Source organism: Nuphar pumila, chromosome 4, assembly GCF_984573655.1.
Source record: "Nuphar pumila chromosome 4, dmNupPumi1.hap1.1, whole genome shotgun sequence".
Lineage (NCBI taxonomy): Eukaryota > Viridiplantae > Streptophyta > Magnoliopsida > Nymphaeales > Nymphaeaceae > Nuphar > Nuphar pumila.
This window is the reverse complement of record NC_143252.1, coordinates 10,613,622-10,628,735: the sequence shown is the minus strand read 5'-3', so window position 1 is coordinate 10,628,735 and position 15,114 is coordinate 10,613,622. Positions and strand designations below refer to the sequence as shown.

At 40.5% G+C, this 15,114-nt stretch overlaps 1 protein-coding gene across 1 annotated transcript; it reads right to left on the bottom strand.

Annotated features, from left to right (window-relative positions):
• Window positions 1–4,733: 4,733 nt before the first annotated feature.
• LOC149839346 (Galactose mutarotase-like superfamily protein) lies at window positions 4,734–8,312 on the bottom strand. The gene is made up of 5 exons (XM_090004089.1): window positions 8,090–8,312; window positions 7,890–7,939; window positions 6,272–6,395; window positions 6,074–6,178; window positions 4,734–5,465 (listed from the first exon to the last, which is right to left on the bottom strand). The coding sequence occupies exons 1-5, from the start codon at window positions 8,271–8,273 to the stop codon at window positions 4,834–4,836; spliced, it is 1,095 nt and encodes a 364-aa protein (XP_089860215.1). The 5' UTR covers window positions 8,274–8,312; the 3' UTR covers window positions 4,734–4,833.
• Window positions 8,313–15,114: the final 6,802 nt, after the last annotated feature.

The window sequence follows — 15,114 nt, the reverse complement described above, 5'->3', positions numbered from 1 at the left end:
TGCTCTCGCATGGCCGATTGCCCATTGGCAAAATGCTTAAGGTCCTCCTTCCAACCGAGAGCACACCTAGCTTCAACCTTGTAGCAAAGGACTGACATCAATGGGTTTCGAACTATCATCATCCCATGTCAAGTGACCAACCACAATTGGTCCCAACAAAAAAAAGCTGAGCCCTTATATAGGCAACAGAGTTATATATTAAAAGATACAAGTTAATTATAAAATTAAAAACTATTATATCCATTTAAATTAGGGGTGTCAACGGGTCGAGTTTGGTTCGAACCCAGGTGGAACCAGACTTGGACCAGATTTTCGGATATGGTATCGAGTCCAGACACAGTTTAATGAGGTCCACTATAAGAAAAACCATACCCAGAGCCGATAAGAACTAAATGAGCCAAACCAGGACCATACCCAGTAAAACCATGTTTTTTTATCATTTTTTCATTGAAAATTTGCAGGTCTTAATCAGAAATCGGGTTGGGTCCAGGTCTGGTATAAAATTTCACAAACTATACCCGGGTCCATGTATTAATCAGACCTTTGGGTCCAGACCCGGGTCTTAATCGGGTCTTCTTAACAGGCCCGTTGACACCCCTAATTTAAATGAGAGAGATCAATATACTTATCATTAGTAAACATAACTTGACACAAACCCGTTGAGTTGAACCAAACTTGAGTTTCTCAAACCAACATGAACGCACTTGGGATTCAAATGTCTCTCAGGTTCACCATGCCAGAACCTGAGTGTGCTGTGAACTCGTTTATTGATGTGCCCAGTAAAAGTTGGGTCATGTCAAACTAAAATGACTTGAAGTAGTTGGATTCTAACATGGCAATTTCAGTTGATGGGTTTGATTCAACTGAATCCAGATCCATATCCAAACCACCTATGGGTTAATAACCTCACTGGAGCTGTACATCGTATGTTCTACGTGACAAACGAGAGTGGACTTCACCCAGTTATGAATGAGACGGTATGAGGTCAGCGTGAGCTCCGACGATCCTTTCGATGTCGTTGATCTGAAGATGAACGGCATCCAGACCTGTACGGATGAGACGGCCATCACTTACATGGGTCCCGCATTTTCCCCGACGTGGTTCATGCTCCAGATGAATGTCATCTGAATGGTTTAAATGAACAGCTCACAATCAACATATTCACTTCTCGATCATTTTATTTTTAAGATGAACGGCACCCAAGGCAGCTACATCTCTCGTTATCAATATACTTTTAAATCTCTTTAAAGCATCTTAGAAATAGATAGCACGATTGTTCAAGAACAGAGGAAGAAGAAATAAAGAGAGAGAGAGAGAGACAAGAATGCCTTTTTTTTTTCTTCCGAATTCCTAAATCAAATATAATTAATTAACTAACAAGAACAAAATAATTTTTTCATTAACAAGCCTGATTATTAAAAAAAAAACATAGGAAAAAGGAACAAATGAGAATACCTTCTTCTTCCTTTTGGCAGAGAGATACGAGAGAGGAAAGACACAGCAGGAGGGAGAGACAAAGATAAGAGACTACTAAAGGAAGAGACAAAAGGAGAGGGAGAGCAAGATGAGAGACAAGAGAGAGGGGGAGAGAGAGGAAGGGAAAGAGACAGAGAAGCCCCCTAATGAGGGCCTCCCCTAATTTGGGTGAAATGGGGGCCTCCCTGATTAGGGCTCTCTCTCTCTCTCTCTCTCTCATTCAACTCTCGAGTTGGTGCTTGCTTTGTCAAGCTGCAGAAGAATCTACGTTTCACTTGTTCTGGTCTGGACCAATATTTATGGAAATCTTTAGCAGGACCTGGAGGCATCCGAAAGTATTTGTTATGGAGGAGTCCTTTGCGCTAGATCTGATCTTGGGGCCGGTTTGTATTAGGCGCAGCAAGAGGTGGAGGTTCATCTGGCGGACGTGGTTGCTTACTTCTTGGTGGTTTGTTTGGATGGCGCGAAACGATGCTCATTTTTGTCATATTTGAGTTAACATTCAAAACTTGGTGCATAAAATCTTGGTAGATGTTTATGCGATCTTGCGTATGCATCTTAGTGATCTTTCACTCCCTCCTACTGATGCTACCTATCCTTTGTTGCAATTTGAGCAAGCGGCTTCGGCGTGAGCCCATTTTATCTGTCTAATGTTCTTTTCTCTTGTGCTTTCTTTATTTGTTTTGGCTTTTGTTTTTGTTCAGTTCATGGGTTCAACATTTTGTTGATCTTCATGAGTGGTAATGTTGAATTACTTTCGTCTCTCTCTCTCTCTCTCTCTCTCTCTTTTGCAATTGAAACTACATTTGGGAACAAATACCAAACATCTTCCTCTGAATTGGCTATCTCAATCAATAAAGAAGGTTCACTATAGTAGTGGATGTAGACAATTTTGTCGAACCATGTATTCCCTAACAAACATCAAATCCTCCCTTGAATGTCAATAAAAGAAAAGGATTGGCATAACCCAAATGCCCAAAATTTACTCTTATTGAATCCCCTGCTTGAGAAGTTATTGGCCGAATAAGGGGCCAGAGCTTTTCTTAAGCATTGGGGGACCTGCTGCTATAGTGGTCGGCCCTTTCCTTCTCCACCCACCACCTTTGGAATAGACTGTCTTCGAGGTTGACCTGTTTGGGATATCAATGAAAGGTGCTGATGTTGTTCTTGGTATGCAATGGCTTAAGTCACTTGGCCATGTGCGAGTCGCCTTCTTCTAAGCTCCACTGGATGACACGACATTCTCATTTAATTATAGGCTGGCCATACCCGTGATGGATCCCCAGGATTTAATATTTCCGCCTAGGTCTACGTTGCCACTATGGAAGCAGGTGGGTGAAGAGTTTGGCCAGGTTTTTGGTGTCCCAGGGGACAAACTAGATGAATGAGTACAAAGTTTGCACTGTGAAAAAATATGAACTAGAAACAACATATTGAGAACATTTAATCTTGCAACATGAAAATCAAACCAGAAGTGCTGAGAAATGGAATGGAACAAGGAAAAAGATTGGAAGTGGAAGAACAAGGCAGCAAAAAAATCTACAAAAAACACAGAGAACAAGGAGGCCAACTAGCTAAAGAACAAGAAAAAGTGAGGAGCAAACAGGGGGAGTGTTCGCTTATTTATGAAAGAGCCCTAATGGACTACAGTGACAAGTTAAACCTGTCTTTAGAAATGGTTCACCTATCCCCTCATGGAGGTGTCCATCAAAATGTGCAGTTCAGGATGTACCAAAAAAAATAAAAAACAAAGATTATGCAGTGCCACCAGAACACTGTTAGGCCTCTTTTCCACTACAAGCTAGACCATGGGATCCTGCAAAAAAATTTCCCCTTTTCTCAACCCACCATGCAACATAAATACAAGCTCTCAGGATGGCCTGCTGTCATATGCAAGGTGCAAGAGACCCCTCATGTCCTTTATGATGACATGGTGACATACTAATGCTCGCTTCATTTTTTGTTCAATCAGCAGTAATCATCCTTTTAAACTTGCTGGTCAGCTTCTACAGGCATGGAGTATTTAAACTCTAAATTAAGATTAATTAAGTAATATCAGAAATAAGATTATAGCTTCTTATTATCAACTGGTAATGCTTTTACATGAATCGTCATACAACCTTGCTATGCGAAAAAGGAGTTTTTTAGTTCAAAAACACCTACAGTGTGCTTAAAAACAATAAAGAGTAGTCATGAGCACCAGAGGCAGAATCTAAACATCAACAAATAGGTATAATGCTGTAGCAGTTTGAAAATTTGAGAAGGCAAGAGATTTTGGGTAAGAATATAATCAATCCATTAGAAAGACAAACATTTCTGCCTACTTGAAATCAACTATTGCCACTCAATCATGATTCATGAATCTTCTTAAAATGCAAGGAAACAGAGACACAGAAATCCAGATAAGCCATGTAAGTCCCAACCAAAAACCCGGCTTGGTTCGGTCTGTCCTTTTGGCTTTGAAGTTCTTCATGCGAGGAAAATGATCTAGTTTCTAAAAATTTCAGATAGGCCATTTATGTCTCACCCATCTATCCGGCTTGGTTCTGTCCCTTTGGCTTTGAAGTTCTTGATGCGAGGAAACAGATCTAGTTTCTTAAAATTTTAGATAAGTCATTTATGTCTCAACCATCTAGGCTGCTTGGTTCTGCCCCTTTGGCCTTGAAGTTCTTGACGAGAGGAAAAGGCTATAGTTTCTTAAAATTTCAAGGTCAACCGCATAATCACAGTTGAGGGAATCTTCTTACCGTCACTCTATTCCTTTCTCATAATTCATGATAGAATTTCATCGTTTAATCACCATGATACCTGTTCAATTTGGTTGCAACCCCATTCATGATTTATTTTGCAGACACTAAAAAGATGAGAATTAAGAGGCGATCTATGGGTTGAAGTACAGCTCCAAAGTTCCACCACCTCCAAATGCGCAACAATCAAGATGACATATTTGAAAGGTGAGAAGAGAAAACAAGGAAACATATTTATTTCTTTTCTTCCTCGGCAATACTTAAATAGTTAAATATTGGAAGATAAGAAGATGACTGGACCATGAAGTTACATCATGGCACATGGTCTTTCAAGGATCATTCATGAGCAGCATGCATGTGTAGCATTATAGTGTTACTAGCATCAAAATGTTCAAAATAGAAAAGTGACGTCTTAGGTTTTGCACAACTGGAAAAAGAAAAATGGTAGTCCATCATCAACATTAATGCTTCATGAAATATGAGCAAAACTGCAATCATCAAATTGAATTAGTCCATATTCTAACATATTTAGCTTCTCCAAGATTAAAAAAAAAGAAATATCCGAACATGAACACTAGCTTTAGATGAAAATCAAACTAACCTAGTTCCATCATTTTTCATAAATCGAAAACCTGTACAGCATCTGGTGCTTATAAACCTCACCAGGTTTTACAATCTGAGAGGGGAAATTGGGATGGTTGACAGAGTCGGGAAACCCTTGTGTTTCCAAGCAAAATCCACCATACACTCCATACGTGTATCCACCTTTTCCCACAACATCCTTCAATTTGTTGCTAGTGTAAAACTGCAATCCTGCGGCAGTGGTCCACAACTCCAATACCCTGCCAGACCTCGGGTCATGAACAATTGCTGCCCGTGATAGTCCATGTCGATTGGGACGCGAGTCTAGCACATAATTGAGATCGTATCCACCACCTTGAGCTTCCTTGATCCGCTTTCCAACTGCAGTAGTGTGCCTGAAGTCATAGGGTGTGCCTGAGACGGGGAGGATCTGGCCAGTTGGAATGAGTTCAGCATCAACTGGTGTGTAGGAGGAGCCATATATCTTGACCATGTTGGAGAGGATGTTGCCACTATTGTGACCACCAAGGTTCCAATATGTGTGCTGAGCAAGGTTGATCGGTGTGGCCTTGTTCCTTGGCTTGGCTTTCATGCTCACAAGTAGCATATAGTCACCAACAATTCGGTACGTGACAAACACGTCAACATCACCAGGGAATCCTGATTGATATAATGGTTAACAATAAATTTTCATTGGGAAACTAAAGCAATAGGGGGCTTCATGAACATAATCAACTGAAAACATGGAGTATAATTGAAACAGTGAGATATGAGCAGAAAGAATTTAAAGGATGTGGGGCATTAGTTGGTCTAGTTCAGCAAGGAACAAAAGCTAGCTAATCCATGCAGTAAGAGTTCAGAAAGTTCGCACCAAAAGAATGTAAGAGCGGAATCCAGTAGGCAATCACTGATGCACTATACAAGTACAGGTGAAGTGCCTCAACCAGATCAGTTCTATGGGCACTAGTTGGATTAGGTAGCATCGGAATACCTTGTGATTCCAGATTAGGATCATCTAAAACGATCAGTTCTATGGGCACTAGTTGGATTAGGTGGCATCGGAAAACCTCATGATTCCAGATTAGGATCATCTAAAACGATCAGTTCTATGGGCACTAGTTGGATTAGGTGGCATCGGAGCACCTCATGATTCCAGATTAGGATCATCTAACACATGTAAGGAAGAAAAGGAAAGTCTTGCTTCAATAAAACTCTGAGCTTTAAACTGCACAGAAAAGCACATGATTGCTGAAAACAAAAAATCCAACCTTGTTCACTATCAAAACTGTGATAGGTGAAAGTTATGGCTGGGAATTCTCCATCTGTTCTGCTTTTGACAGTCCAAAAGACCCGACTGAAACCTCGGTGCCCACCTGATGTTATAGTGGAAAATTAAAGTCAATCAAACAGTGAGGGCATAAGGCAATTGATTGTAGATAAATAAAAATGGTAGATTTTTTTTTTACCATGAAGCATGTTTTTTCCTTCGTTTGGTACAAGTTGATAGTGAGTGCCATTAAGAGTGAATTGAGCTCCCTTGATCCTGTTAGCCACTCTTCCAACTATGGCTCCGAAGTATGTTGTGTCATTCTATAATCAATGATCAAGAATTACATAATGGACTAGGCCAGATGACAACAGAAGTGAGATGATAGAATCATAGCTAGCAACTAAAGTTGTCATGAATGTTGGGATGTGCTCAGAACAGGGTAAGATAGGTAGTATTCTCCTTTATTCACCTCATGAGCCTTGCAATTTTCCAAGTTCAGAGGTAATGGAATAGGGCTCAAAGCAGATCAGATAAACCTGTTCTGAGCTCCCAACGCTGGATTGCCAGGTCCACGTACGACTGACACTAAGAGACAACTGCACTAGAATCGACAGTGTCCCACCTGCATACAAGTTTGATGGCCCATCTACATACAAGTTTGATGGCCCATCTACATACAAGTTTGATGGTCCATGACAGCTATATTTCATGCTCCTTTTAGAGAGCAGTGAAATCCAAGTATTAGGAACTGAAAAATCTCTGCCCTCAAATACAACACTTGAGCAACTAGGGCATGCATCTAAAATTGGAGGTGCAGGGCTTCAGCCAAGTGCATCACATATGTCACATTCCTGATTCCTGAGCATAACATACTACAGTGGCAGCATTATGTTGATACCACCATTCACATATGCCCAGTAGGCATCATTGGCAACATGAGAGCAGTCACTCAGAACCAGTGCAGGGTAAGCAAGCTCAATCGTTGTTGACCTAATGCCTGAAAAAGCAACATAGAAATCAGTAGCATGAGATGAGCTCAATTGCGCAGGAACTGTGTTCAGGCCTTTCTCAGTTTGATCAAGCTAAGTCTGGTTACTGAGCTTGATATCTAATCTGGCAGAGATCGTGCAACCAAACCAAACTGAATGAGACCCAGACAAGCACAGAGCAGGATGTGGACAGGAAATGCGATAGATGGTCTAGCTCCGACACCATACAGACAGAGGGGGAACGGAAGTGCGAAAGATGGACTAGCTCGGATACCATACAGACAGAGGCTCCAGCCAACAACAACAACAACAGCAACATGGTTTTAGGATCAGTGGACTGAGTTCGTCAAAACATGCTCATACAATATTTCCAGCTATGAGGACCATGAGTAAGGTTCTGGGCCGATACATAAGACTCATGCAGAGCAAACTGGAATCTTTTATAGAAACCAAGAAAGAAACCCGCAAATTATGGTAAACAAGAGTTTAACATTGTCGTTATCATATTTTACCATCATTATCAGATTATGCAAATCGTCTAAAGAAACAATCCATGAACACTAGCAACCAATGGAATATACCGATATTCGGCTCCTAATAATAAACAGCCCATATTTATTACGTAATGCTTCACAACAGTCCATCAAACATTGATAATTTCTTCACAAAGACACAAACCATGTACACTTGTTACAAATGGTATGCATGCATCACAGCTATGACCATTATTTACTATTCAACACCTACTATATGAAGAACAATAAAAAATCTATCTCCAAGAGATTTCAATACCAACACGATAAAACGGGAGAAAGAAGAACTTACAAAGTAAGAGGAGAGTTCATCAAACCCGAGAGCAACATCAGCGAGATTGCCTGTACATACACCACAAAATGCCAAAAAAAAAAGAGAGAAAACCCCATAACCACATTCACCAAACGTCAATCCACCAGCTAAACAAAACCCATTTCTTCAAAATGCCAAAAAAAAAATTACAAGCATAAAGACCACCATGAAATCCTTACCTTTGGAATCAGGAAGAATAACAGACACCACAGTGGCACCCCAGTTAGTGACCTTCACACTGAAATCTCCCCTCTTGATCTCGTATAACTCTGCAACTTTGAGGGGCGTCCCACTGCAAACACTGAGAGAGGCAACAACAACAAGAAGGGAGAAGAGAAACAGTGATACGTGACCCTTGGCCATGGCTACACCCCTAAATGTGAAAAAGAGGAAAATGAGATAAAAACCAGGATCTTGGTTTAACCATATGTATAAATAGAGGGGGTAGGAACAGGATAAACGTAAAACCCCAGTCAATCCGTTGATAAGATCATGCTAGATTTGGCTAAAATCTTGCTGTTAATTTGTAGGTGTCTTCTAACCTTTGTACGTACCATTCAAAGCACTGTGACCACATCACTAATAAGTTACCTTTCATTTTTCTACTTTCTGAAATTCTTTATAAATTGTTTTCTTTATCTATAACAATGATATGACAGCTCATATTATTTCTGAAAATGGTTGTTATCCTTATCTCAACAAGGGGTGTCAACGGGTCGGGTTTAATGGGCCCTACCCGTACCAAACCTTACAAGGTCCGGGTATAGTGATAAATAAGAAGACTCAGATCCAGACCCGAAGGTTTGAATAATACATGAATCAGGATATAGTTTATGAAACTTTATACCAGACCCGGGCCCGACCCAAGTTCTGATTAAGACTTGCAATTGTTCAATGTAAAAATAATAAAAAATATTATTTTATTAAGAATGGCTCGGGTCTGGTTCATGTAGTTTTTATAGAGCCCAGGAATGGTTGCTTTTATGATGGGTCCGATTAGACCCGAGTATGAACCCGATATCATACCCAAAAATCGAGACCAGGTCTAATTCTAACTGGATCCAAACCAAACCAACCGGTTGATACCCATAATTTCAACTAGGGGTGTCGACAGGTCGGGCTTACCTGAATAGGACCCGGATCAAACCCTATATGGTTCGGGTATGATAACAAATAAAAAGACCTGGGTATGGACCCGAAGGTCAGATTAATACATGAACCCAGGTATGGTTTGTGAAATTTTATACCAGACCCGAGTTTCAATTAAGACCCGCAATTTACAATGTAATATTGATGAAAAATATTATTTTGCTGAGTATGGTTCATGTAGTTATTATCGGGTCTGGGTATGATTTCTCTTATAATAGATCCGCTTAGACTTGGGTTCGGATCTGATACTATACTTAAAAATCAGGTATAAATCCAGTTTCACATGGATCCGAACTAAACCCGACCCGTTGACACCCGTGGACGACCCTACGGTGGGTGGGTCTGCCTTTTATTAGACCTGGCTGTCACTAGTTTTGTACTGCAGACAGGTGCGCATCCAAGGCACGCGTGAGCTCACACTTTTGTCTTTGTTGTCCTGGCTGCCACTAGTTTTGGACTGCAGACAGGTGAGCATCCAAGGCACGCGTGAGCTTACATTTTTGTCTTGTTGTAGGTGTCCACGAGAGCCACGTTTGTTGGCGTCAAATAGCCATGAAATGCTTCGGATTCGGTCCGGTTTGTAGTGATCCGGGTATGTGATAACTTTTGGAGCAGTAGATCCGGATCCGGATCTCATATAGTACCAAATGGTCAAGTGAATCAAATATGATCCGGAAACAAACACTGATGCAGCAGAACTTATCAAAAGCTTTCTGAATTTGCATCTAAACAAGGTACAATGATGAAAATCCGAGCTTGATCTGAAGACGCAATTGGATCCTATTATTTAGATCGATGCATGAGGGAAAAGGTGCTGGATTCCAGTCTGAGCGCGGTTCAGAAATGCGTTAGTTACATGGGTGAAGAAGGTTCAAATACATGATGGATTACAGTTGATCCAAATCTGTATCTGAAATTTAGGACCGAGCCCTGATCCGAATTGTACCGGATGTAGTCGAGTTGAATCTGCATACAAATTTTATGTGGTAATGCTGGATCCTTTGAAAATTTGGAAGTTTCAAACAATTGGGTTAGATACAAATCCAAATAGATATCCCACATCAAGTAGCTACCCTAATCATAGTGACAAATATAGCGAGATTTATGAAAATCTTGCGATAATATCATGAGAAATTGCCTTAAAGTTTAAAACGGCAATTTCTTGCGAGATTTTTAAAATATCGTGAGATTTATGAAAAAAACATAAATACCGCTATTTAAACACGATATTTACGTTTTAAACAACTATTTATCACGAAAAAATCATGTATTTTTATTTTTAAATAATTTTTATTAATATTTTCTTATAAAAATAAATTTTATACTTTTTAATTTATTTTTTTGTTGCCAAAAAAATGTGAGATTTATGATTTTTTTTCAATTTCTTACGAGTTTTTGAAAAACGAGAAATTGCCGATAAAAACGTTTGTCACTATGACCCTAAATATGAGAAAAGGTCGAAGTCCAATATGTAGCTACCCTAATATGAGAAAATGTCCAATAATATAAGTATGAAAATCTGATCTAAATATTAATTTGGGTTTTATACTACAATCCATTCAGAAAAGAAGGTTCTGAATTTGAATCAGATATCTGACCAAATTCGATATATTTGCAGCATATTTTAAAAGAAATTTAGATTAGATAAAGGGTAACGGCCTAACCGAGTTGGTGTGCATGGGGTTTCACAGCCTAAGGCCCTGGTTAAGGCCCAGTCAGGTACAAAGTTGCTATATTAGATTAATACATGGAGCTGATCCCAATGCCAGCATCAAAACTTGGATGGAGGGTGATCAGGTTCTTAATGCATAAATTTTTAGAAAATCTGTTGCACTCGATTCAGAGTCAGTATCACTTCATCTTTCTCTTTGTAATGACCTCAGACTTGTTGGAGAATAAAGCAGAAACAAACAGACGAATCGAGTCTTCCCCACAAGTGTGAATCGATGAAAACAATGCAACGATGACAATAGAAGAAATACAATCAAACCAACAGCGGAAACAAAGGCAACACACAACGATTTACGTAGTTTCCTCTCAACTGAGGTACAGCCACGGCGACCGATAGGTCAGCACCTTCCACTATCTTGAACGAAGATTACAAAAGGCATAAGCATTACAAACAGACGAGGTGTAACAAATGAACAAGAAGATATACCTCACTGAAGAACAAGGAACAAGTGATCTGAATAACCAGCTTGATGAAGTTGCCCTGAAAGAAGTGTAGCAACACTTCTTACCCTTGCTCTCTACGCACTCTTTTGGTGCCCTAAAAGTGTTTCTCACACACTCTCTCTAATGTTATGCGTGCATCCGACGACGCTTAGTTTTTTCGTTCATCCATCCCTTAAGTAGAGGATGAGACCCGCAATAAATACGAAAAGACTAAACATCTTGCATAACTTATGAAGCGTCAGGAGCGTCAATTGCTATTCTAGCAATACTCGCAAATCACCATGTTGCGATGCCACAAATCGCTATCCAGCGATGACCACAAATCGCCATGCGGTGATGTCACGAACTGACTTCCTGCAGAAGCCACAAATCGCTATCCAGCGATCCTCACAAATCGTTGTCCTGCTGACAGCACGAATCACTCTCCAGCGATAACCACAAATCGCTATTCCAACGATAACCACAAATCGTTGTCCTGCGAATACGAAGTCGACTTACGCAGCTCCAAGCGATAACCACAAATCACTGTTCTGCTGACAGCACAAATCACTCTCCAACGATAACTATAAATTGTTGTCCTGCTGACAGCACAAATCGCTCTCCAGTGATAACTATAAATCCCTGTCCTGCTGACAACACAAATCGCTCTCCAGCGATAACCACAAATCGCTATTCACCGATAACCATAAATCGTTATTCCAGCAAATGCGAAGTCGACTTACGCAGCTCCAAGTGATAACCACAAATCGCTGATCCACAAACTTCTGAACAGCTGAATCGTCATTCAACTGATGAGGACTACTACAAATCGTTGTTCAGCAAATACAAAAGACATCCTCGACAAGATCAGACAATGTGCTTGGAGTTCTGTTGCGGAGCTCAAATAAGGAGGGAAACCCAACAATTCTCCCCCTTCCCGACTTATGTGGAGGCTTCTTTCATTCCTGCTAAGAATCGACACTTCTCATGCTTGTCCTTAGGGAATGACTTGGTCAACATATCTGATGTATTGTCATTAGTATGCACCTTCTCCAGTTGCAGTGATTTTACATTCAAGACATTCTGAATCCAGTGATATTGAACATCGATATGCTTTGATCTTGAATGAAAGGAGGAATTCTTACTCAAATGAATTACACTTTGGCTATCACAGTGAAGAATATACACTTATTGCTTCAATCCCAACTCTTACAAGAATTTCTTTACCCATAGCAATTCCTTACTGGCTTCTGTAATGGTGATGAACTCAGCCTCTGTAGTGCAGAAAGCCGCACATTTCTGAAGTTTCGATCGCCATGCAACTGTTTCCCCTGCAAAGGTAACCACATACCCAGATGTAGACTTTCTACTGTCTACATCACCAGCCATATCAGAATATGTGAACCATTCGAGAATAGGTTCACCCTTTCCAAAGCACAGACTCAACTTCGAAGTGCTTTGAAGATACCTCAGAATCCATTTCACTGTTGCCCAGTGTTCCTTCCCTAGATTTGACAAAAATCGACTAACAACTCCAACAACATGAACTATGTCTGGTCGGGTACAGACCATAGCATATATCAACGAACCTACTGTCGAAGCATAAGAAATTTTCTGCATCTCGATTCCTTCTTGATCATTTGTAGGACATTAACTTGAGCTAAGTTTGAAATTGCCTGCAAGTGGACAATTAACAGGCTTTGCTTTGTCCATATTGAACCTCTCAAGAACCTTTCTGATATACTTCTCTTGCGATAATCAAAACAGCCCATGTGATCTGTCACGAACGATTCTCATCTCAAGAATCTGCTTTGCTGAACCAAAATTCTTCATGACAAAAGTCTCACTCAGCTTCAGCTTCAACTTGTTTATCCTGTTGATGTCTTGGCCCACGATCAACATATCATCAACATAAAGCAAAAGAATGGTAAAATTACCATATGAAAATTTCTTCACAAACACACAGTGATCTGTGGAGGTTCTTGAATATTCATGCTTCAATCTATACAAGTTTTTCTTTATCTTGCAGACAAAGTGCCCTTTACCCTTGTCAATAAAGCCCTCGGGTTGCTCCATGTAAATTTCTTCTTCCATGTCACCATGCAGAAATGTAGTCTTCACATCAAGCTGCTCAACATCCAAATTCATGCTTGCAGTTATACCGAGCACAGTTCAGATGGAGGACATCTTCACAACTGGCGAGAAGATCTCATCAAAATCAACTCCCTTTTTATGAGCAAAACCTTTCACTACAAGTCGTGCCATGTACCTAGGTTGGGAGTTGTTGCCATCAGTCTTCTGCTTGAAGACCCACTTGTTCTTCAACACCTTCTTCCCTTTAGGTGTCTTTACCATATAAAATGTGTGATTCTCATGCAATGAATTCATTTCTTCTTTCATTGCCTTAAGCCACTCAACTTGGTTTGCATCCTTCAAAGCTTCTTCAAAAGTTTTCGGCTCACCTTGATTTGTAATCATCACATACTCATTTGATGAGTATTTTCTGGATGGTTGTTTCTCCCTGGTAGACCTCCTTATCGGAGTCTGAGGAAGTGGCTCTTCGGGTGCTGGCTCTCCCTCAACTTTTGTCTCAGCACTTCCTTCCTCTGCATCATTATGAGGAGGTGGCATCTCCTCCACAGGATCCTGAACAGCCGGTGCATCAAGGGGATCTATGTCAACAAGATCACCTTTATTGGACTTTGATGGCTCAGACTCACCAATGTCTTCAATTGTCTGATCTTCCAAGAAGACAACATCTCGACTTCTGACCACCTTCTTATCAACCGGGTCATACAGTCTGTAGCCAAATTCTTCATGTCCATTGCCAAGAAATATACATTGTTTGGCCTTTGGATCAAGTTTGAACCTCTCTTCCTTTGGAATGTGAACAAATGTTTTGCAGCCAAACACTCTTAAGTGTCCATAGGAAGGTTCTTTCTTAGTCCAAACTTTCTCTAGAACATCTCCTTTTAAGGGAATAGAATGAGACAAGTTGATTAAATCAACTGTTGTCCTCATTGCCTCACCCCAGAAAGATCTTGGCAATTTAAAATGAGACAACAAACATCTGACTCTCTCAAGAATGGTGTGATTCATCCTCTCAGTAACCCCATTCTGTTGATGTGTCATCCTCATGGTCCTTTCATGCTTGATGCCATGATTGGTGCAGTACTAATCAAATGGCCCAAGGTATTCGCCGCCATTATCCGAGCAAACACACTTCAACTGCTTGCCGGTTTTCCTTTCAGCCATGACCTGAAAATGCTTGAATACATTCAGAACTTGGTCTTTAATTCTCAGTGTATAAGCCCAGACTTTCCTTGAGTGATTATCAATGAAAGTCACAAAGTACAATGCACCACCAAGAGTCTTGACCTTCAAGAGTCCGCATACATCAGAATGTACAAGATCTAGAATGTGAGATTTTCTAGATGCAATGCTTCTATGGAAAGAAACTCTATTCTGTTAACCATGGAAACAATGAACACATGGTTCCAGGGATGTACCTGTGGCACCCGCCAGAAGCTCCTTCTTGGCCAGAACTTGTAGTCCCTTCTCGCTCATATGCTCGAGCCTTCTATGCCATAACTTTGTGGATGAGCCAGTCTCCACAACATTTACAGCACTCTTGCAGATCTTCGCTTGCAAAGTGTAAATGGAACATTCTTTTGTTCCTCTAGCTACCACCAAGGAACCTTTGGTTAACTTCTACCTTTCATCACTGAAGGTGTTGTTGTAGCCCTCATCATCCAACTTTCCTGTAGAGATCAGATTCAGTCGGATGTCTGGTACATGCCTCACGTCTTTCAGCAACAACTTGCAGCCAGTGCTTGTTTTCAAGCAGATGTTGCCTATGCCAACAATCTTTGACACATCTTCATTTTCCATTCGAACATTA

What these genes read in the sequence shown, in the direction of transcription:
- LOC149839346 (XM_090004089.1), bottom strand. Translation starts at nt 8,273, where the DNA reads ATGGCCAAGGGTCACGTATCACTGTTTCTCTTCTCCCTTCTTGTTGTT. An exon ending in AGGAAAAAACATGCTTCATG is followed by an intron (nt 6,179 to 6,271) that starts GTAAAAAAAAAA and finishes CTATAACATCAG; the next exon opens with GTGGGCACCGAGGTTTCAGT. An exon ending in CAGTTTTGATAGTGAACAAG is followed by an intron (nt 5,466 to 6,073) that starts GTTGGATTTTTT and finishes TATATCAATCAG; the next exon opens with GATTCCCTGGTGATGTTGAC.